Source organism: Coregonus lavaretus, assembly GCF_964263955.1.
Source record: "Coregonus lavaretus genome assembly, chromosome: 10".
NCBI lineage: Eukaryota > Metazoa > Chordata > Actinopteri > Salmoniformes > Salmonidae > Coregonus > Coregonus lavaretus.
Window position 1 is genome coordinate 11,778,284 of NC_139997.1, and position 25,239 is coordinate 11,803,522.

Sequence of the window (25,239 nt, forward strand, 5' to 3'; positions counted from 1 at the left end):
GCCTTGAAGAATGGGCAAAGATCCCAGTGGCTAGATGTGCCAAGCTTATAGAGACAAACCCCAAGAGACTTGCAGCTGTAATTGCTGCAAAAGGTGGCTCTACAAAGTATTGACTTTGGGGGGGGGGGGGGGGGGGGGGTGAATAGTTATGCATGCTCAAGTATTATTATAATTTTTCTTATTTCTTGTTTGTTTCACAAGAAAAAATATTTTGCATCTTCAAAGTGGTAGGCATGTTGTGTAAATCAAATGATACAACCCCCCCCCCCAAAATCAATTTTAATTGCAGGTTGTAAGGCAACAAAATAGGAAAAATGCCAAGGAGGGTGAATACTTTCGCAAGCCACTGTAACTGAGATTAGTGTTACTCTGCTGGGAGAGTAATAGTGATCTCAGTCTGAGTTATTGACACAATGTCTGTACAGCAGTCTCTCTCCAGCCCTGACACACGCACGCACACACACACACACAAACAAACACACACACACACACGCACACGCACACATGCACATACAGACACACACTCTGGCCCTAGGACAATCACAGATTCAGAGATGCTGAGTGACTGACTGACTGATGGACAGACACACAAAGTGCTGGTGGGTGGTGGACAGACAGACAGACATAGAGAGACAGACAGACAGACAGACATAGAGAGACAGACAGAGAGACATACAGAGAGACAGTGGTAAAGAAAGGCTGGGTCCTAAGTTGCCCCATGACAGGGAGAGAGGGGTGCAACAGGTGTGCTGTGGCGAGGGCTGCCATCCTATTGGCCTGCCGTCAACGAATGGGAGCGCTGCCCTGAAGCACATGTCACAGAGTGCTAGTTGTAGAGGCAGCCAATCGCTTCCCTATGTAGATCCTGAGAAAGGGAGAGAGAAATATACTGCTAATATTGAAGGATAAAAATAACACATTACTTATAACTTGAATCTTTATGCACATTTACCTGGTTGTTGTATAAAAATAAATTGCTGCCATTAGGAAACGATCAGGTGCTGGTGGCCAAATAGTAGGCTACTTCATTACCATTACTAAGACAAACTGTATCTCATTATCTCTGTTGGTAGCTAATATGGCCTGTACTTGTCTGTTATATTTGTGCGTGCGTGTATATGTATTCCACTGTGTGTGTGTGTCTTACCCCACTCCCAGTGTGAGAAGATGTGAGACCAGCAGTGAGGGGATGAGGATCATGAGGACGTCGGAGGAAAACAGGCCTCTCTTCATCACCTCACTCTTCCTTACGCTCAGGGAGCCCGACTGCTGCTTCGGGTGCTGGAACACAAACTCCCTGGGGGGGGGGGGGGGGGAGAAAGGAGGAAGAGAAGGAGAGAGGGGGAATACATTACTGAAACATGTTTTGTCTTGTTTTGTTACTCAAGATAAAAGGAGATTTCTCTGGAGGAAATTCAGTAGTCTCATACAGGGCTGCAACTTTGGTTTTAGAATTGGGGGGAACATAATTATGATTATGATTATTTAAATGTTTTATCCAGTCGGATAAACACTCCAAACAGCCTACCCAACCGCTCAGAGGTGTCCGCATGGTCCTAAAGCACATCGTTGGCTCATTTGTATCACATTCGGATGATAAAACTGGGGGGTACAAAGATGCAGTTTCAGAATGTGGGGGGGACATGTCCCTGATCTTGCGTCCCTGGTCTCATACCATGAGGAGAAACATACCTTCATGACTGTAGAAGACTATCATATGTCATGTTCACGCGTAATGGAGATATATTTTCTGTCATGTTTCAATGCTACTGTACACGTTTTTATTCATTATGTATCAAAATAATGACTACATTCCCTCTAGCACATCCACAGGCCCCTCACGAGTCAATGCTTGTTCGAAGCAGCCAAGTTGTCACGCACTGGCTCTGGGGACTCTAATATGTTGAGCCAGGGTGTGTAAAGTCTATGTGTTTTGTTCTAGGTTTCACATTCTAGTATTGTTGTTCTATGTTGGCCAGTGTGGTTCTCAATCAGAGGCAACGTGATTCAGCTGTTGCTTGTTGTCTCTGATTGAGAACCATACTTTAGCAGCCTATTTCCCCACAGAGTTTGTGGGATCTTGTTTCTAGTCTGTTGTGTTAGACCGTGAACTGTCACGTTATCGTTTTGTTGTTTTTGATCGTGTCTCTAATAAAGAGTATGTTTGCCTGCAACGCTGCGCCTTGGTCCTCATCTCTGTTAGACGATCATGACAGAAGATCCCACCAGAACTGGACCAAGCAGCCTAGTGAGGAGCAGAGAGGGTGGACTTGGGAACAGTGGAGGAAGAGCTTCGACTGGGTCAAGCCGAATGAGGAGCTGAATGGCGGGAATTGGAAGCAGAAGAGCGAGAGTTGGGCGAGAACTATAGAGGCCTGGCCCACGGGGAAGAGAGACTCCCAGAAAATTTTTAGGGGGGGGCTCACGACGTCGGGGCAGCAGGAGGCCACGATAGAGCGGCCCAGCGGGTTGGCAGAGGAGGCCGCCAGGTTACGGGGGCCACTGGTCGAAGAGGGGATGGAAGGTGTAGAGGCACGGCGAGAGGTACTGGGGTGTGTTGCCAGTCCGGTCCGGCCTGTTCCTGATCCCCACGTAGGGCCAGTGGTGTGTGTTCCCAGTATGGTCCGGCCTGTTCCTGCCACTCGCACCAAGCCTGTGGTGCGCGTCGCCAGCCCAGTCCGGCCCATTCCTGCTCCCCGCACCAAGTCAGTGGTGCGTTTCGTCAGCCCAGCTCGGCCCGTTCCTGCTCCCCGCACCAAGTCAGTGGTGCGCTTCGTCAGCCCGGCTCGGCCCGTTCCTGCTCCCCGCACCAAGTCAGTGGTGCGCTTCGTCAGCCCGGCTCGGCCCGTTCCTGCTCCCCGCACCAAGTCAGTGGTGCGCTTCGTCAGCCCGGTCCGGCCCGCTCCTGCTCCCCGCACCAAGTCAGTGGTGCGTTTCGTCAGCCCGGCTCGGCCCGCTCCTGCTCCCCACACCAAGCCAGTGGTGTGCATCGTCAGTCCGGCACGGCCCGTGCCTGTTCCACCGGTGGCTGGTCCGGCACCGGTCAGATGCTTCACGCCGGAGCTAGAGCAATCCGCTCCACCAGTGTGCAGTCCAGCTCCGGGCCAGCGGGGCCAGACCGGACCAGGGGTACTTTGTTGGGTTGGAGAGGTAGCGGGGATCAGGCCCGGAGCCGGATCCGCCGCCTAAGCGGAGTGCCCACCCGGTCCCTCCCCTGTGGTATTTGGTGGGCGTGGTCGGAGTCCGCGCCTTTAGGGGGGGGGACTGTCACGCCCTGGCTCTGGGGACTCTAATATGTTGAGCCAGGGTGTGTAAAGTCTATGTGTTTTGTTCTAGGTTTCACATTCTAGTATTGTTGTTCTATGTTGGCCAGTGTGGTTCTCAATCAGAGGCAACGTGATTCAGCTGTTGCTTGTTGTCTCTGATTGAGAACCATACTTTAGCAGCCTGTTTCCCCACAGAGTTTGTGGGATCTTGTTTCTAGTCTGTTGTGTTAGACCGTGAACTGTCACGTTATCGTTTTGTTGTTTTTGATCGTGTCTCTAATAAAGAGTATGTTTGCCTGCAACGCTGCGCCTTGGTCCTCATCTCTGTTAGACGATCGTGACACAAGTACTGTGTGTGTGTGTGTGTGTGTGTGTGTAAGTTAATTTGTTTACAGTGCAACTGGTCAATGGAGGTCAACTGAATTAGAATGAATTACAATGAAAATCAATTCGGAGCCATTCCAATTATATGCGTAGGTTCTTACTTTGGTGGAAGGTTCTCGGGCCGACTGGACCAGTCCCATACCCACTCAGAACTCAGCCCCCTCTCCCCTTCTTCTTCGGACTGAGACGGGAGAAGAGAGGGAAAGTTAAATGTCAATTAACAAGTACAGTTGCCATCATGAAAACACAGACTTGTGTGGTGTTAAAGCTATCTAGTAGCAGAGGATTGCTACTGCTACAGTAAAATATGTTATGTGAGTGTTTTGTGTGTTTGTTTCGTACCTGTATGGTAACACAGTCTGTACTGCTGCTGCCTTCACTGTGGGGAGGGGAAGCAACGGTCTGTGGAGGAGTCACCACATGTGGAGGACTGAACACAGAGAGCAAGTCAACAGGACTTCTCAGTAACAACGTAAACACACACACACACACACACACACACACACACACACAGAGTGGGAGAGAAAAAGAGGGAGACAGAGAAAGAAAGAGAGGCATAAAGCGTGTCTTATTTATGTTTGTGGGAAGGCTACTAACCTGTTATAACTCCTCTCAGCTACTAACCTGTCTTTACTCTCGAGCTGTGCCTCTAGCAGGATCCTCTGTAGCTCCCCCTGCAGGGCCCAGGAGGCTGTGTCCTGTTCTTGTCCTGTCAGACTCTCCCTGCTGCTCACTGCTGAAAGCAGCTCCTCCAGCTCCACCCACGAGCCTATGTGTGTGTGTGTGTGTGTGTGTGTGTGTGTTTGTGTGTGTTTGTGTGTGTTTTTGTGTGTGTGTGTGTTTGAGAGAGAGAGACAGAGACAGAGACATGCAACCTGTCAGCAATGTTGCCAACTGAGAGCTGAGGTAATTCTGGAACATTCCATAGTTTACATTTCAGTTAATCTTATTAAATCGTATTCAATCTCCCGGAATAACTTTACTAAAGCCCAATTCTGGAAGACTGTAGGCTAAACCAGGAGGGTTTGGCAACACTGTCTATCAGCCAGCAGCCATGCAGGTGAGGGACACAGCATGAGCACACTAAAAATAGACAGATAAGTCTATCTGCCTGCCCTCCAGGACATCTACAGCACGCTGTGTCACAGGAAGGCCCAGAAGATCCTCAAGGACCTCAGCCACCTGAGCCATGCCCTGTTCACCTCGCTACCATCTAGAAGACGGAGACAGTACAGGTGCATCAAAGCTGGGACCGAGAGACTGAAGAACAGCTTCTATCTCCAGGCCATCAGACTGTTAAATAGTCACCACTAGCCAGCCTGCGCCCAGTACCCTGACCTTAGTCACTGTTACTAGCCAGCTACCACCTGGTACCCTGCCCTGAACTTAGTCACTGTTACTAGCCGGCTACCACCCAGAACTCTAAGGTGCACCTTAGTGACTGCTGCCCTATGTACATAGTCATTGAACACTGGTCACTTTAATAATGTTTACATACTGTTTTACCCACATCATATGTATATACTGTATTCTAGTCAAGGCTCATCCTATATAACTAATGCTGTACACACCTTACCTATTCATATACTGTCCATACTGCCTATACACACCATTATATATATGATATTTCTTCATTTCTTTATTTACATTTTTGGGATTTGTGTGTATTGTTTTGTATTGTTAGGTATAGTGTACTGTTGGAGCTAGAAACATAAGCATTTCGCTGCACCTGTGATAACAGCTGCAACATATGTGTACGCGACCAATAACATTTTATTTTATTTGATCTAAACAGATTGTTTAGTTGTCTGTTGTTGCTTTATCATTACAGTAGACGGCTGTCTTAAGGTTAAGACACGTAATGCAGAAGGTTATACACAAAATAACCTTGAAATTAAGCAATAAGGCACGAGGGGGTGTGGTGGATGGCCAAAATACCACGGCTAAGGGCTGTTCTTATGCCTGGATACAGTCGTTAGCCATGGTATATTGGCCCTATACCACAAACCCCCGAGGTGCATTATTGCTATTATAAACTGGTTACCAATATAATTAATTTTTGGTCATACCCATGGTATACCACAGCTTTCAGCCAATCACCATTCAGAGCTCAAACCACCCGGTTTTAATTAAGTTTAGCTTTCTTAATGAACTAGAAAATCAACAGCTATTGGTTGTTTGTCAAAGTTAGCTGGCTAATTCATCGATCCTGCTTTGTAGTATACCCCTCGGATCCATACTTGGCATCTGCCAATTAAAATTGTTGACGTAGTTGCATGTGAAACAACACTACATGTTAGCTCTTCCTATTAGATAACCTGGCACATTTAGCCTCTTGCTATCCTGACCAGCAGTCAGCGATTATTTCCTGTAACAAATTCCGTATCCATCAACCAATGGCATTTCTTAAAATAGGTCAACTTGGCCACCAGAGGGATATTTTAAACCTCGAAATTCAAGGTTTAATTTTGTTCCACAATTGTAGTGTGCCAATATTACATGATGCATCCTTGACTAGGCCACTAACTACTAACGTTAGACAAAGTTCAAGAGGCACGTTTTCGCATATACAGTTGAAGTCGGAAGTTTACATACACATAGGTTGGAGTCATTAAAACTTGTTTTCCAACCACTCCACAAATGTCTTGTTAACAAACTATAGTTTTGGCAAGTCGGTTAGGACATCTACCTTGTGCATGACACAAGTAATATTTCCAACAATTGTTTACAGACAGATTATTTCACTTATAATTCACAGTATCACAATTCCAGTGGGTCAGAAGTTTACATACACTAAGTTGACTGTGCCTTTAAACAGCTTGGAAAATTCCAGAAATGATGTCATGGCTTTAGAAGCTTCTGGTAGGCTAATTTACATAATTTGAGTGAATTGGAGGTGTACCTGTGGATGTATTTCAAGGCCTACCCTCAAACTCAGTGCCTCTTTGCTTGACATCATGGGAAAATAAAAATAAATCAGCCAAGACCTCAGAAAAAAAATTGTAGACCTCCACAAGTCTGGTTCATACTTGGGAGCAATTTCCAAATGCCTGAAGGTACCATGTTCATCTGTACAAACAATAGTACGCAAGTATAAACACCATGGGACCACGCAGCCGTCATACCGCTCAGGAAGGAGACACGTTCTGTCTCCTAGAGATTAATGAACTTTGGTGCGAAAAGTGCAAATCAATCCCAGAACAACAGCAAAGGACCTTGTGAAGATGCTGGAGGAAACAGGTACAAAAGTATCTATATCCACAGTAAAAAGAGTCCTATATCGACATAACCTGAAAGGCCGCTCAGCAAGGAAGAAGCCACTGCTCCAAAACCGCCATTAAAAAGCCAGACTACGGTTTGCAACTGCACATGGGGACAAAGATCGTACTTTTTTGAGAAATGTTCTCTGGTCTGATGAAACAAAAATAGAACTGTTTGGCCGAAGAACACCATCCCAACCGTGAAGCATGGGGGTGGCAGCATCATGCTTATTGAAGCAACATCTCAAGACATCAGTCAGGAAGTTAAAGCTTGGTCTCAAATGGGTCTTCCAAATGGACAATGACCCCAAGCATGCTTCCAAAGTTGTGGCAAAATGCCTTAAGGACAACAAGGTCAAGGTATTGAAGTGACCATCACAAAGCCCTGACCTCAATCCTATAGAACATTTGTGGGCAGAACTGAAAAAGCGTGTGCGAGCAAGGAGGCCTACAAACCTGACTCAGTTACACCAGCTCTGTCAGGAGGAATGGGCCAAAATTCACCCAACTTATTGTGGGAAGCTTGTGGAAGGCTACCCAAAATGTTTGACCCAAGTTAAACAATTTAAAGGCAATGCTACCAAATACTAATTGAGTGTATGTAAACTTCTGACCCACTGGGAATGTGATGAAAGAAATAAAAGCTGAAAGAAATAATTCTCTCTACTATTATTCTGACATTTCACATTCTTAAAATAAAGTGGTGATCCTAACTGACCTAAGACAGGGAATTTTTACTAGGATTAAATGTCAGGAATTGTGAAAAACTGAGTTTAAATGTATTTGGCTAAGGTGTATGTAAACTTCAGAGTTCAACTGTATGACAAAATCCCACGTTTTTGCTGATCCGTTTCACACACATCCATGTGCTTTTATGGGGAAAAGATCTATACAACATTTAAGTTCATCATACATGGTAAAAAAAAAAGTTGAAGCGAGTTATGGTCTTGTCAAATCAATTCAAATCTAAGTTTATTGGTAGCGTACAGAGATTTGCAGATGTTATCGTAGGTGCAGTGAAATGCTTGTGTGTCTAGCTCCAACAGTCCAGTAATACCTACCTAAATGCTTGTGTTTCTAGCTCCAACAGTGTAGTAATACCTAGCTAAATGCTTGTGTTTCTAGCTCCAACAGTGCAGTAATAATAACTAGACAACATTACGAAACAATTCACACATAATAAATATAAATAGCTGTCATGTACCTCTTTTACAATCCCTGCCAGGTGGCTTACACCAGTAAAGCGGTGTATCTGTCTCAATGGCGCTGCCCGTGCGCTCAAATACGCAATGATGGGACAGATACAATGTTGTGATATTTATACATCTCTATTCAACAACGGGACAGAATATGAGGAAGTAAATAGAATCTGTTTCTTCCGATTATCAGTCAAATTTAAGAATTTATCAAATATCGATTACTATGTAGTAAGACTATAAATGACCAACCACCCAGCTTTTGAGTAGTTAGAAGGTATATTTCCCTGCTTTTGAGAGGAGCTGGCTAGTTGTTCCTGGAGACTTCCAGCAATTCAAATCAAATCCATTTTTATTTGTCACATGCTTCATAAACAACAGTGAAATGCTTACTGACTTCCCAACAATGCAGAGAGAGAAAAAGAGAAATAATAGAAAAATAGTATGTGATCAGTCAAAAGAGTTAGTGCAAAAAGGGTCAATGCAGATATTCTGGGTAGCTATTGGTTAATGATTTAACTAACTATTTAGCAGTCTTATGGCTTGGGGGTAGAAGCTCTTCAGGGTGCTGTTGGTTCTAGACTTGTTGCATCAGTACCGCTTGCCATGCGGTAGAAGAGAGAACAGTCTATGACTTCGGTGGCTGGAGTCTTTCACAATTTTTAGGGCCTTCCTCTGACACCACCTTGCGGTCAGATGCTAAGCGAAGTATCCCTTTAAATATCTTTATAGTTATGAGTGAAACGACCTAACCAATCAGAAGTGCCTTTGATTGACAGCTCAATCATCTTCAATCTCGAGCAAGCCCTGCAGAGGATGCGCAATTTTAGACAGACTTTCTGCTCTTCTTGATTGTAAAAAAATCTTAATTAAAATAAATAACGAGTGAAACTTAGATATTTGTGTTTGAAGTGGAGGGAGTACAGGGCTTAAGCATGTCTCTAGGAGGCTAGAAGGAGATTTCAGCTTGGAAAAGTTTAATATTTTCAGAAGGAGTCGGGTAATTGGTTATGGGAGGAGGATTGGAGGGAAAGAGAGAGGTTGAAAATACTGAGGGAGGCAGAGGATGGGTTTGAATCTGTTGACGCTAGCAATAACAAGGGAGAGGGTATGTCGAGGAAGATTGGTGTCTGGTTCAAACAGAGTGAGCCGGAAGCTAGTTCGAGTTCTGGAGGTGAAATGGAAGGGGTAGAAGCTATTGTGAGGAGCTCGGAGCCCAAGCCTTGCATTGATGGATGATAAAGATATGTTTGGTCCAGTGGGAATTAGATTTTTGAGGAGGGTGGAACCAGGTTGGATGGAAAAGATGGTGGGTGCTGTTGAGTCGGTGAAGGCAACTCGAAGGGGTCTTGTGATGTTTGTTTGTGTTTCTTCAGATCAGGGGGAGCAGGCGCTCCGTGCGACGCAACTTGGGTCAAGATCTGTTTTTTGCTTTGCTCTTAGGAACAGGGCACTATTGAAAGGAGTGATTTCTGGGGTAGCATTAAGTGTGGAAGTGGAGCAATTGAAGTTGAAGATTCCTGGTGTTTGTGACGCCTGCCGTTTGGTGCGACGCAGACCCGGTGGTGAGCATGGTGAAACAGAGGAGTCACTGTCAGTCCTTTTGAGTTTTTATCAGAGTCTTTACCCGACAAGGTCATGTTAGGATATATCAATTATCCTGTTAGAGTGTTTTTGGCGAATACACTGCGCTGTTTCAGGTGCAACGTTTATGGTCATGTCACAGCAGTGTGTAGGAGGGAGATTCCAAGATGTGGGAAGTGTGCAGGAGGGCATGGGATAGAGGATTGTGTAGTTTTGGTGGATAAAGTTGTGTGTGTGTCAACTGTAGGGGTACACATGTTGCAGGGGATCGGAAGTGTACGGTGCGAGAGAGGCAGGTTGAGGAGTAGTGCAGAAGGTGTCGTTTGCTGAGGCAGTGAAGAAAGTAGAGGAGGATGGGTCAAGGGTGAGGGATTCTGAGAGGATCCCTGTGAATAGTAGATCTGTGCCAGCACAGAGGGATAGACCAATGAGTGATATACACTACCAGTCAAAAGTCTGGACACACCTACTCATTCATTTTATTTGTATTGTTTTACATTGTAGAATAATAGGGGTGTCAAAGCGACGTGTATGCAGTAGGCGAAGTCAAGCGCAGGACACCGAGCTACTGGCAGATACTTTACTGGATACAGTGCAAATCCAAAGTACAAAGGCAACCTCATACAGAGAGGAACGATACAACCCGCACACATGGGCAACTGCCGAAAAGACCAAAACAATTACGCACAATACACAATGAGAAACAGAGGGTTATAAAGGGAACACAATAAAACATAATGGGAAACAGGTGTAAACAATAAAGACCAAACAAGACAAACACCGAAACATAGATCGGCAGCAGCTAGTACTCCGGGGACGACGAACGCCAAAGCCTGCCCGAGCAAGGAGGAGGAGCAGCCTCGGCTGAATCCGTGACAAGGGGAGACATCAATACTATTAAATAATACATATGGAATCATGTGGTAACCAAAAAAGTTTTAAACAAATCAAAATATATTCTATGTTTGAGATTCTTCAAATAGCCACCCTTTGCCTTGATGACAGCTTTGCACACCCTTGGCATTCTCTCAACCAGCTTCATGAGAATGCTATTCATTGACTACAGCTCAGCGTTCAACACCATAGTGCCCTCAAAGCTCATCACTAAGCTAAGGATCCTGGGACTAAACACCTCCCTCTGCAACTGGATCCTGGACTTCCTGACGGGCCGCCCCCAGGTGGTAAGGGTAGGTAACAACACATCTGCCACGCTGATCCTCAACACGGGGGCCCCTCAGGGGTGCGTGCTCAGTCCCCTCCTGTACTCCCTGTTCACCCATGACTGCATGGCCAGGCACGACTCCAACACCATCATTAAGTTTGCCGACGACACAACAGTGGTAGGCCTGATCACCGACAATGATGAGACAGCCTATAGGGAGGAGGTCAGAGACCTGGCCGTGTGGTGCCAGGATAACAACCTCTCCCTCAACGTGACCAAGACAAAGGAGATGATTGTGGACTACAGGAAAAAGAAAAGAGACTGAGCACGCCCCCATTCTCATCGACGGGGCTGTAGTGGAACAGGTTGAGAGCTTCAAGTTCCTTGGTGTCCACATCACCAATGAACTATCATGGTCCAAACACACCAAGACAGTCGTGAAGAGGGCACGACAAAGCCTATTCCCCCTCAGGAGACTGAAAAGATTTGGCATGGGTCCTCAGATCCTCAAAAAGTTCTACAGCTGCACCATCGAGAGCATCCTGACTGGTTGCATCACCGCCTGGTATGGCAACTGCTCGGCCTCCAACCGCAAGGCACTACAGAGGGTAGAGCGTACAGCCCAGTACATCACTGGGGCCAAGCTTCCTGCCATCCAGGACCTCTATACCAGGCGGTGTCAGAGGAAGGCCCACAAAATTGTCAAAGACTCCACCCACTCTAGTTATAGACTGTTCTCTCTGCGACCGCACGGCAAGCGGTACCGGACTGCCAAGTCTAGATCCAAAAGACTTCTCAACAGCTTCTACCCCCAAGCCATAAGACTCCTGAACAGCTAATCATGGATACCCTATTTGGTAAAATACCAAGTCCATATTATGGCAAGATCAGCTCAAATATGCAAAGAGAAACGACAGTCCATCATTACTTTAAGACATGAAGGTCAGTCAATACGGAACATTTCAAGAACTTTTAAAGTTTCTTCAAGTGCAGTCGCAAAAACCATCAAGCGCTATGATGAAACTGGCTCTCACGAGGACCGCCACAGGAATGGAAGACCCAGAGTTACCTCTGCTGCAGTGGATAAGTTCATTAGAGTTACCAGCCTCAGAAATTGCAGCCCAAATAAATGCTTCACAGAGTTCAGTTCAAGTCACAGACACATCTCAACATCAACTGTTCAGAGGGGACTGTGTGAATCAGGCCTTCATGGTCGAATTGCTGCAAAGAAACCACTACTAAAGGACACCAATAAGAAGAAGAGACCTGCTTGAGCCAAGAAACACGAGCAATGGACATTAGACCAGTCAAAATGTGTCATTTGGTCTGGAGTCCAAATTTGAGATTTTTGGTTCAAACCGCTGTGTCTTTGTGAGACGCGGTGTGGGTGAACGGATGATCTCAGCATGTGTAGTTCCCACCGTAAAGCATGGAGGAGGAGGTGTTATGGTGTGGGGGTGCTTTGCTGGTGACACTGTCTGTGAATTATTTAGAATTCAAGGCACACTTAACCAGCATGGCTATCACAGCATTCTGCAGTGATACGTCATCCATTCTGGTTTGAGCTTAGTGGGACTATCATTTGTTTTTCAACTGGACAATGACCCAACACACCTCCAGGCTGTGTAAGGGCTATTTTACCAAGAAGGAGAGTGATGGAGTGCTGCCTCAGATGACCTGGCCTCCACAATCCCCTGACCTCAACCCAATTGAGATGGTTTGGGATGAGTCAGACAGCAAAGTGAAGGAAAAGCAGCCAACAAATGCTCAGCATATGTGGGAACTCCTTCAAGACTGTTGGAAAAGCATTCCAGGTGAAGCTGACTGAGAGAATGCCAAGAGTGTGCAAAGCTGTCATCAAGGGTGGCTATTTGAAGTATCTCAAATATAAAATATATTTTGATTTGTTTAACACTTTTTTGGTTACTACATGATTCCATATGTGTTATTTCATAGTTTTGATATCTTCACTATTATTCTATAATGTAAAAATAGTACAAATAAAGAAAAACCCTTGAATGAGTAGGTGTGTCCAAACTCTTGACTGGTACTGTTTGCTTCAGTAAGGTTGGCTTCTTAGCGTTCATAGCAATGGTTATCAACTGTACCGCAGAAATGGAACGTAAATCACACAAAATAGATGTTGTGGTGGCCGCTGCAGAGAAGTACTTGGGGGTACGAGATTTGACTTCAGAAGAGTTACAGCGTGTGTTGAGTGGTAGTGTCCAGTCCTCTCAGGCCATTGGCCTGGGGTAGGATCAGATAGGGTTAAAGTAGTGGAATAATGTGATGGGTTTTAATTAGTATAGGGTTAGTTGGTAGGGTAATAATAATAAAAATAATAAATAAATATATACATATATATATATGTATATATATATATATTACTGTATATATACTACTGTATATATTAATAAATAAAAAATAAAACAATCCCGGTTTCCCTTTCCCATTTTGTATCACAAAGTGTAATGGATCTATACTACAGTTCAGTTGGGGCTCGTCCTGAGACTGGTTGCATGAGTTTGTGGACCATTAAATTAGTATGTTTAATTTTTCATGAAGCTACTGTCTTTGCACCGCGTTACCGGGCTAATGCTAACTTTTTACCATGTTAGTCTATGTAACTTGCGCTACCTATGCTAATTACTAAGGGAACTTTTTCAAGGCCCTGGTGAGGACGACGAGCCCGCAGATGAGCTTCCCTGAGATGGTTTCTGACAGTTTGTGCAGAAATTCTTCAGTTGTGCAAAACCACAGTTTCATCAGCTGTCCGGGTGGCTGGTCTCAGACGATCCCGCTGGTAAAGAAGCCGGATGTGGAGGTCCTGGGCTGGCGTGGTTACACGTGGTCTGCGGTTGTGAGGCCGGTTGGACGTACTGCCAAATTCTCTAAAACAACATTGGAGAAATAAACATTTAATTCTCTGACAACAGCTGTGGTGGACATTCCTGCTGTCAGCATGCCAATTGCACGCTCCCTCAAAACTTGAGACATCTGTGGCATTGTGTTGTGACAAAACTGCACATTTTAGAGTGGTGTTTTATTGTCCCCAGCACAAGGTGCACCTGTGTAATGATCATGCTGTTTAATCAGCTTCTTGATATGCCACACCTGTCAGGTGGATGGATCATCTTGGCAAAGGAGAAATGCTCACTAACATGGATGTGAACAAATGTGTGCACAACATTTGAGAGAAATAAGCTTTATGTGCATATGGAACATTTCTGAGATATTTTATTTCAGCTCATGAAACATGAGACCAACACTTGTTGCGTTTATATTTTTGTTCAGTGCATTTAGGTCGTCTGGTAGGCTCGCGTCACTGGGCAGTTCGCGACTGGGTTTCCCTTTGTAATCCGAGATAGTTTGCAAGCCCTGCCACATCCGACAAGCGTCAGAGCTGGCGTAGTAGGTTTCGATCTTAGTCCTACATTGACGTTTGCAAGTTTGATGGCTCGTCGGAGGTCGTAGCGGGATTTCTTTTAGAGTCCGGATTAGTGTCCCGCTCCTTGAAAGTGGCAGCTCTAGCCTTTAGCTCAGTGCGGATGTTTCCTGTAATCCATGGCTTCTGGTTGGGATATGTATGTATGGTCACTGTGGGGATGACCTCGTCGATGCCCTAATTAAAGAAGCCGGTGACTGATGTGGTAAACTCCTCAATGTTATTGGATGAATCCCGGAACATAGTCTGTGCTAGCGAAGTTCTATATTGAATTGATCTGGTGATATACCAGTGATTATTGATATTAGAAGGGTGCACCCGAGGTATTGAAATACCAATAGACTATTTACCCGAGGTATTGAAATACCCATAGACTATTTTCCAGAGGTATTGAAATACCCATATACTATTTACCCGACGTATGGACATTTAATTAGGCCTATTGTGAACATTGTGAACATTGTTTATTGTGTGAATCACATTATGAATTGTATATATTTTAAGGAACTATATTCCTTAAAATGCATTTAGCACTTATCTTTAAACCGACTGGATTCTGGTGTTTTACATGAAAATCTCATCACTGCTCCCTCTGAAACTAGTCCATTGCATCGTTTGAGTGTTCCATGCTAAGCACATGCTACACATGCACACGGACGAACACAACACACACCAACACAAACAAACAGAGCCAACCACTGACAGAATGCCCTGACAGAGTGCCTGCTTACATAAGATCTTATTTCTGTATGAGATTATCAATCAATCAATCAATCAATTTTATTTTATATAGCCCTTCTTACATCAGCTAATATCTCGAAGTGCTGTACAGAAACCCAGCCTAAAACCCCAAACAGCTAGTAATGCAGGTGTAGAAGCACGGTGGCTAGGAAAAACTCCCTAGAAAGGCGAAAACCTAGGAAGAAACCTAGAGAGGAACCAGGCTATGAGGGGTGGCCAGTCCTCTTCTGGCTGTGCCGGGTGGAGATTATAACAGAACCATGCCAAGATGTTCAAAAATGTTCATAAGTGACAAGCATGGTCAAATAATAATCAGGAATAAATCTCAGTTGGAACATTTCTGAGATATTTTATTTCAGCTCATGAAACATGAGACCAACACTTGTTGCGTTTATATTTTTGTTCAGTGCATTTAGGTCGTCTGGTAGGCTCGCGTCACTGGGCAGTTCCTTTCCTCTCCTCTCTCCTATCTCATTCTCTGTCTCTCTGGAACGCATGCATGCAAACATCATCAACACTCATCCTCTCTGTTTGTCTCTTCCCCTTTTATAAATTTACTTACGGAAGTGAGAGATCATGTAAACAGCAACAGTGGAGAGGGCATATGAATAGAGGAGAGTGGGGTGGAGAAGAGAGCGCAGAGGGGAAGCTGTGCCGTTGCCCTAGTTTTCCTCCCAGAGAGAGAGAGAGTTATGACATAATCACTGGCTGCCAGCCTGCTGTTTCTCTCTCTCTCTTTCTCTTTCTGTGGCCTTGTCCAGGTTGCACTGCAGCAATACCCAATGCCTGTCAATAATCTAGTATCCATCCATAGAAGTAGTGCCAATCAGGTTTATGTAATGTGTGTTAATATAGGCCTAGTTCTTGAAAAACAAAGCACAAATGTGTTGTTGTGCTCGTTCCAAAGCTTTGTGTATATGTCCTAGATATTATGGCTTTCTAAATCTGTTTACGGTTTAACCATGTCCCATGTATTATTCCCATCTGTGTATGAGTTGTGTATACATTGACAGCTGGACAACATCTCCCATGTACTGTAGAGGCTATAAGCAAACTGTACAGTGAGCTATAAGCCTCAGGGAAATCTCCTGGGTTTAATTGGTTTAGGGAGATAGAAAAAGGTGAGTCATGAAATCCGTTTACACAATGACATGTCACTCCAAACTGGTGTGCTAACATTTCTCCCCTAACCCGCCCTTTTTCTCACATCTTAAGTCCACATTATCCATGCATTCTGTCATGGATAATGATTATATAAATGTTGTGTATGAATTAAGTAAAATGTAGTAAACAACCTTCTTCTAATGAAAGAGGTCACTGTTCATGCATCATTAATTGATTGTTACTAACAAATAAGCATTATAGGCCTAAGGATGAACATAATAATTTATACATCAATAGTGTTCTTTTCCTGATGGACCCCTCTTGGAATTATTTATAAAAAATGTAAACTAGAAAAACACTTGAACATAGTTTATACATATGGTAAACACAGAGAAAGCTTAATCATAGGGAAGTTACAAGGATTTTATAAACATTTGATAGTAAAACACAAATCAATGATCATTGACCAGACTTTGCATTGACCCAATAACAATAAATAATGTTTTATACATTGACGCAAAGTAACCGCTCCCGCCAGCTCAGTCCCCCAAACACTTACCGTACAAGCTGTCATCTGGAGTCTGCGAACCTGACAGTGACATGGTTAGTGGCCGAAGGATGATTTAAATTCAGAGAGAGAGATTCTGACACTGACAAACACGAACAATGAGGAGAAAACTGTATTCTAAACTGCCTTTCTTCCTTCACTGTTGTTACGGTAGAACGTAGAATGTGATGATCAGAGCGCGCTAATCCGCCAGCACTCCCTCCCTACCCACGTGCAGAGCAGATCGAAGTAAACAAAACAGACTTGACCCACTCGGCACACACTGGTTGAATCAACGTTGTTCCCACGTCATTTCAATGAACCAACGTGGAATAGATGTTTAATTGACGTCTGTGCCCAGTTGGGAATCCAACAGTAAAGAGCCATACAGCAATTTAAGTAGTTGACAACACTTGGATTAGATTAAGAGATAATTGATTTAACTCACTTCAACTCCATTCAGACAATGTGTATTGAAAGTTGTAACCTACATTTGAAATTATTTTAAATAGCTAACATTGTCGTTCTCTTTTTACATGCACATCCAGGCAATGTTTAAAAAGATAAACAAATTTCACCCATATAATAATATGTACAGTGTATCCTATACATACAGTGTATATATACTGAACAAAAATGTTAACACAACATGTAAATATGTTATATGAACTGTAACTCAGTAAAATCGTTGAAATTGTTGAGTTTATATTTCTGTTCAGTATACAATCTATGAGCCTACCCCACTTGAACAATTGTTCCTATTTAACTATTTTAATCAAATAAAGGGCATGTGAGTTGTCACAGCTTGTGGTGGTCGGTGGACAGTGACTGATCTATTTAATTCCATTGAAAAGAAGCCCAGCAACTAGTGACATCAACACTCTGCATGCAGACTCAGGCTCGTTCAGTGCCTGTGAAGTAAGTGCATGTTGTTGTGTCCATTGAGATACCATGGCGCACTGTAGCTCTTCTAATTCCATGTTTTTGCCCTTTCCTTCTTATCTTGCTCTTCAAACACACACACACACACACACACACACACACACACACACACACACACACACACACACACACACACACTGCTCTAAATTCATATTTTTCATTGGTAGCACTGGTGCTCCCAATTAAAAAAAGTTAGGAGCACAACATAAAATCTAGGATCACCAGAATATATTTTTTATTTTTATTGACTTATATAATAAAGTACCAGTCAAAAGTTTGGACACACCTACTCATTCAAGGGTTTTTCTTTATTTTTTACTATTTTCTACATTGTAGAATAATAGTGAAGACATCAAAACTATGAAACAACACATACGGAATCATGTAGTAACCAAAAAAGTGTTAAACAAATCAAAATATATTTTATATTTGAGATTCTTCAAATAGCCACCCTTTGCCTTGATGACAGCTTTGCACACTCTTGGCATTCTGTGAACCAGCTTCACCTGGAATGCTTTTCCAACAGTCTTGAAGGAGTTCCCACATATGCTGAGCACTTCATGGCTGCTTTTCCTTCACTCTGCCGTCCGACTCATTGGGTTGAGGTCAGGGGTTTGTGGATGCCAGGTCATCTGATGCAGCACTCTATCACTCTCCTTCTTGGTAAAATAGCCCTTACACAGCCTGGAGGTGTGTTGGGTCATTGTCCTGTTGAAAAACAAATGATAGTCCCACTAAGCCCAAACCAGATGGGATGGTGTATCGCTGCAGAATGCTGTGGTAGTCATGCTGGTTAAGTGTGCCTTGAATTCTAAATAAATCACAGACAGTGTCACCAGCAAAGCACCCCCACACCATAACACCTCCTCCTCCATGCTTTACGGGGAGAACTAAACATGCGGAGATCATCCATTCACCCACACCGCGTCTCACAAAGACACAGCGGTTGGAACCAAAAATCTCAAATTTTAACTCCAGACCAAAGGACACATTTCCACCGGTCTAATGTCCATTGCTCGTGTTTCTTGGCCCAAGCAGGTCTCTTCTTCTTATTGGTGTCCTTTAGTAGTTGTTTCTTTGCAGCAATTCGACCATGAAGGCCTGATTCACACAGTCCCCTCTGAACAGTTGATGTTGAGATGTGTCTGTGACTTGAACTCTGTGAAGCATTTATTTTTTGCTGCAATTTCTGAGTCTGGTAACTCTAATGAACTTATCCTCTGCAGCAGAGGTAACTCTGGGTCTTCCATTCCTGTGGCGGGCCTCATGAGAACCAGTTTCATCTTAGCGCTTGATGGTTTTTGCGACTGCAGTTGAAGAAACTTTCAAAGTTCTTGAAATGTTCCGTATTGACTTTATCGCGGGTGTAGTGAAATGCTTATGTTCCTAGCTCCTACAGTGGGGTAATACCTAATAATACATCATAATAACACCAACTTATCTGTTATGGCTATTCAATCTCTGCTATATAGTGGATTCATAGCTACAGTGCCTTGCGAAAGTATTCACCCCCCTTGGCATTTTTCCTATTTTGTTGCCTTACAACCTGAAATTAAAATAGATTTGGGGGGGATTTGTATCATTTGATCTACACAACATGCCTACCACTTTGAAGGTGCAAAATATTTTTTCTTGTGAAACAAACAAGAAATAAGAAAAAAAAAAAAGATAACTTGAGCGTGCATAACTATTCACCCTCCCCCCCCCCCCCCCCCCCCACCCCCCCAAAGTCAATACTTTGAAGAGCCACCTTTTGCAGCAATTACAGCTGCAAGTCTCTTGGGGTATGTCTCTATAAGCTTGGCACATCTAGCCACTGGGATCTTTGCCCATTCTTCAAGACAAACTGCTACAGCTCCTTCAAGTTGGATGGGTTCTGCTGGTGTACAGCAATCTTTAAGTCATACCACAGATTCTCAATTGGATTGAGGTCTGGGCTTTGACTAGGCCATTCCAAGACATTTAAATGTTTCCTCTCAAACCACTCGAGTGTTGCTTTAGCAGTATGCTTAGGGTCATTGTCCTGCTGGAAGGTGAACCTCCATCCCAGTCTCAAATCTCTGGAAGACTGAAACAGGTTTCCCTCAAGAATTTCCCTGTATTTAGCGCCATCCATCATTCCTTCAATTCTGACCAGTTTCCCAGTCCCTGCCGATGAAAGACATCCCCACAGCATGATGCTGCCACCACCATGCTTCACTGTGGGGATGGTGTTCTCGGGGTGATGAGAGGTGTTGGGTTTGCGCCAGACATAGCGTTTTCCTTGATGGCCAAAAAGCTCAATTTTGGTCTAATCTGACCAGAGTACCTTCTTCCATATGTTTGGGGAGTCTCCCACATGCTTTTTGGCGACCACAAAACGTGTTTGCTTATTTTTTCTTTAAGCAATGGCTTTTTTCTGGCCACTCTTGGGTAAAGCCCAGCTCTGTGGAATGTACGGCTTAAAGTGGTCCTATGGACAGATTGTCACGCCCTGGCTCTGGGGACTCTTAAATGTTGAGCCAGGGTGTGGAGTTTCTGTTACATTTTCTATGTTTTCGTTCTAGATCGTGTAGATCTATGTTGGCTAGGGTGGTTCCCAATCAGAGGCAGCTGTTGCTCGTTGTCTCTGATTGGGGACCATACTTAGGTAGCCTGTTTTCACTAGTTTGGTGTGGGATCTTGTTCCGTAAGGTTTGTTTTGTATTAACCTAGGACTTCACGTATCGTTTGGTTTGTTGTTTTGTTCGTGTTGTGTACGAAATAGAATGTACGCTTATCACGCTGCGCCTTGGTCCGCTTCATCTGTCGACGATCGTGACACAGATACTCCAATCTCTGCTGTGGAGCTTTGCAGCTCCTTCAGGGTTATCTTTGGTCTCATTGTTGCCTTTCTGATTAATGCCCTCCTTGCCTGGTCCGTGAGTTTTGGTGGGCGGCCCTCTCTTGGCAGGTTTGTTGTGGTGCCATATTCTTTCAATTTTTTAATAATGAATTTAATGGTGCTCCGTGGGATGTTCAAAGTTTCAGATATTTTTTTATAACCCAACCCTGATCTGTACTTCTCCACAACTTTGTCCCTGACCTGTTTGGAGAGCTCCTTGGTGGTGCCCCTTGCTTAGTGGTGTTGCAGACTCTGGGGCCTTTCAGAACAGGTGTATATATACTGAGATCATGTGACAGATCATGTGACACTTAGATTGCACACAGGTGGACTTTATTTAACTAATTATGTGACTTCTGAAGGTAATTTATTTTTTAGAATTTTTTGAAACTAGTAATTTTTTTATTTCACTTCACCAATTTGGACTATTTTGTGTATGTCCATTACATGAAATCCAAATAAAAATCAATTAAAATTATAGGTTGTAATGCAACAAAATAGGAAAAACGCCAAGGGTGATGAATACTTTTGCAAGGCATTGTATCTATCTAATAGAACTAATAGAGTTTTATTTAATGGAAGCTTCTCTTATGTCAAACATGTAAAGTGTGGTGTACTGCAGGGCAGCTCTCTAGGCCCTCTACTCTTTTCTATTTTTACTAATGACCTGCCACTGGCATTTAACAAAATCTGTGTGTCCATGCCGATGATTCAGCCCTATACGCATTAGCAACCACAGTTAATGAAGTCACTGAAACCCTTAGCAAAGAGTTGCAGTATGTTTTGGAGTGGGTGACCAGTAATAAAATGGTCTTGAACATCTCTAAAACTAAGAGCATCATGTTTGGTAAAAATCATTCCCTAAGTTCTAGACCTCAGTTGAATATGGTAATGAATGGTGTGGCTGTTGAACAAGTTGAGGAGACTAAATTACTTGGTGTTACCTTAGATTATAAACTGTCATGGTCAGAACATATAGATTCAATGGTTGTAGAGATGGGGAGAGGTCTGTCCTTGCTAATGAGATGCTCTGCTTTTTTGACACCACACTCCACAAAGCAAGTCCTGAATGCTCTAGTTTTATCTTATCTTGATTATTGTCCAGTTATATGGTCAAGTGCTGCAAAGAAGGACCTAGTTAAGCTGTAGCTGGCCCAGAACAGAGTGGCACGTTTTGCTCTTCATTGTAATCAGAGAGCTAATGTCAGTACTATGCATGCCATTCTCTCTTGGCTAAGAGTTGAGGAAAGACTGACTGTATCCCTTCTTGTTTTTATAAGAAATATTAATGTGTTGGAAATTCCAAATTGTTTGCACAGTCAACTTACACACATCACTGACACGCATACTTAACCCACCAGACATGCCACCAGGGGTCTTTTCACAAATTCAAGGAAACATACAGCATTGTACAGAGCAATGATTGCATGGAACTCCCTTCCATCTCATATAGCGCAAGTGAACAGCAAACCTGGTTTCAAAAAACAAATAAAGCAGCACCTCTCACCCAAGTGACCTCCTCTTTCTGTGTATGTACTGACATGTACAGTATGTGTAACTGATAGACGCACACACACACACACACACACACACACGCAAACTACATGTTAATGTTTTTAAATGCATGTCAATTGTAAAGTATTTTGTTGGTAATGTATTTTTTGTTATGTATTTGTATTTATTATGGATCCCCATTAGCTGCTGCCAAGGCAGCAGCTACTCTTCCTGGTGTCCAGCAAAATGAAGGCAGTTATACCATTTTAAAAACATTACAATACATTCACAGATTTCACAACACACTGTGTGCCCTCAGGCCACTACTCCACCACTACCACATATCTACAATACAAAATCCATGTACATGTGTGTATAGTGTGTATGTTATCGTGTGTGTGGATGCATGTGTCTGTGCCTATGTTTGTGTTGCTTCACAGTCCCCGCTGTTCCATAAGGTGTATTTTTATCTGTTTTTTAAGTACAATTTTACTGCTTGCATGAGTTGCTGATGTGGATAGAGTTCCATTTAGTCACGGCTCTATGCAGTACTGTGCGCCTCCCATAGTCTGTTCTGGACTTGGGGACTGTGAAGAGACCTCTTGTGGCATGTCTTGTGGGGTATGCATGGGTGTCCGAGCTGTGTGCCAGTGGCTCAAACAGACAGCTCGGTACATTCAACATATACCTCTCATGCACTGCATTCGGAAAGTATTCAGACCCCTTTCCTTTTCCTACATTTTGTTACATCATAACCCTTATTCTAAAATGGATTAAATAAATAAAAATCCTCATCAATCTACACACAATACCCCATAATGACAAAGCGAAAACAGGTTTTTAGAAATGTTTGCTAATTTATTAAAAAAACTAAAACTTTAATACAGCCCGCTTGGAGTTTGCCAAAAGGCACCTAAAGGACTCTCAGACCATGAGAAACAAGATTCTCTGGTCTAATGAAACCAAGATTGAACTCTTTGGCCTGAATGCCAAGTGTCACGTCTGGAGGAAGCCTGGCACCATCCCTACGGTGAAGCATGGTGGTGGCACCATCATGCTGTGGGGATGTTTTTCAGCGGCAGGGACTGGGAGACTAGTCAAGATCGATGGAAAGATGAACGGAGCAAAGTACAGCGAGATCTTGATAAAAACCTACTCCAGAGCGCTCAGGACCTCAGACTGGGGCGAAGGTTCACCTTCCAACAGGACAACGACCCTAAGCATACAGCCAAGACAATGCAGGAATGGGTTTGGGACAAGTCCTGAATGTCCTTGAGTGGCCCAGCAAGAGGCCAAACATGAAGCCGATTGAACATCTCTGGAGAGACCTGGAAATAGCTGTGCAGCGACGCTCTCCATCCAACCTGACAGAGCTTGAGAGGATCTGCAGAGAAGAATGGGAGAAACTCCCCAAATACAGGTGTGCCAAGCTTGTAGCGTCATACTCAAGTAGACTGTAAGCTGTAATCGCTGCCAAAGGTGCTTCAACAAAGTACTGAGTGAAGGGTCTGAATACTTATGCAAATGTCATATTTCCGTATTTTATTAAAAATACATTTGCAAAAATGTATGTTTTTGCTTTGTCATTATGGGGTATTGTGTGTAGATTGATGAGGGGAAAAAACGATTTAATCAATTTTAGAATAAGGCTGTAACGTAACAAATTGTGGAAGAAGTCAAGGGGTCTGAATACTGTTTCCGAATGCTCTGTAAATACAAGTAGGGATGAAGTCAATCTCTCCTCCACTTTGAGCCAGGATAAATTGACATGCATATTATTAATGTTAGCTCTCTGTGTACATCCAAGGCCCAGCCGTGCTGCCCTGTTCTGAGCCAATTGCAAAGTCCCTTTTTGTGGCACCTGACCAAAACTAGGGCCTGTAGGACCTGCTTGTTGATAGTGCTGTTAAAAAGGTAGAGCAGCGCTTTATTATGGACAGACTTCTCCCCGTTTTAGCTATTGTTGTATCAATATGTTTTGACCATGACAGTTTACAATCCAGGTTTACTCAAAGCAGTTTAGTCACATCAACTGGCTCAATTTCCACATTATTTATTACAAGATTTAGTTGAGGTTTAGGGTTTAGTGAATGATTTTTCCCAAATACAATGCTTTTAGTTTTAGAAATATTTAGGACTAACTTATTCCTTGCCACCCATTCTGAAACTAACTGCAGCTCTTTGTAGTAGCTGTAACGTGTATAGTGTTGAGTCATCCGCATACATAGACACACTGGCTTTACTCAAAGCCAGTGGTATTTCGTTAGTAAAAGTTGAAAAAAGTAAGGGGCCTAGATAGCTGCCCTGGAGAATTCCTGATTCTACCTGGATTATGTTGGAGAGACTTCCATTAAAGAACACCCTCTGTGTTCTGTTAGACAGGTACAGTTGAAGTCAGAAGTTTATATACACCTTATCCAAATACATTTAAACTCAGTTTTTCACAATTCCTGACATTTAATCCTAGTAAAAATGCCCTGTCTTAGGTCAGTTAGGATCACCACTTTATTTTAAGAATGTGAAATGTCAGAATAATAGTAGAGAGTGATTTATTTAAGCTTTTTATTTCTTTCATCACATTCCCAGTGGGTCAGAAGTTTACATACACTCAATTAGTATTTGGTAGCATCGCCTTTAAATTGTTTAACTTGGGTCAAACGTTTCGGGTAGCCTTCCACAGGCTTCCCACAATAAGTTGGGTGAATTTTGGCCCATTCCTCCTGACAGAGCTGGTGTAACTGAGTCAGGTTTGTAGGCCTCCTTGCTCGCACACGCTTTTTCAGTTTTGCCCACAAAATGTCTATAGGATTGTTGTCAGGGCTTTGTGATGGCCACTCCAATACCTTGACTTTGTTGTACTTAAGCCATTTTGCCACAACTTTGGAAGGATGCTTGGGGTCATTGTCCATTTGGAAGAACCATTTGCGACCAAGCTTTAACTTCCTGACTGATGTCTTGAGATGTTGCTTCAATATATCCACATAATTTTCCTTCCTCATGATGCCATCTATTTTGTGAAGTGCACCAGTCCCTCCTGCAGCAAAGCACCCCCACAGCATGATGCTGCCACCCACGTGCGTCACGGTTGGGATGGTGTTCTTCGGCTTGCAAGTCCCCCTTTTTCCTCTAAACATAACGATGGTCATTATGGCCAAACAGTTCTATTTTTGTTTCATCAGACCAGAGGACATTTCTCCAAAAAGTACAATCTTTGTCCCCATGTACAGTTGCAAACCGTAGTCTGGCTATTT

General features: G+C 43.5%; 1 protein-coding gene across 1 annotated transcript; it reads right to left on the reverse strand.

The window, feature by feature from the left end:
- Nucleotides 1–787: 787 nt before the first annotated feature.
- LOC311136587 (BCL2/adenovirus E1B 19 kDa protein-interacting protein 3-like) lies at nucleotides 788–16,744 on the reverse strand (the record flags this gene model as incomplete). The annotated part of the gene is made up of 6 exons (XM_084170773.1): nucleotides 788–865; nucleotides 1,148–1,297; nucleotides 3,752–3,831; nucleotides 3,993–4,080; nucleotides 4,275–4,419; nucleotides 16,702–16,744. 6 exons carry the CDS (start codon nucleotides 16,742–16,744, stop codon nucleotides 817–819), a joined length of 555 nt encoding a protein of 184 aa, XP_084026899.1. The 3' UTR covers nucleotides 788–816.
- Nucleotides 16,745–25,239: the final 8,495 nt, after the last annotated feature.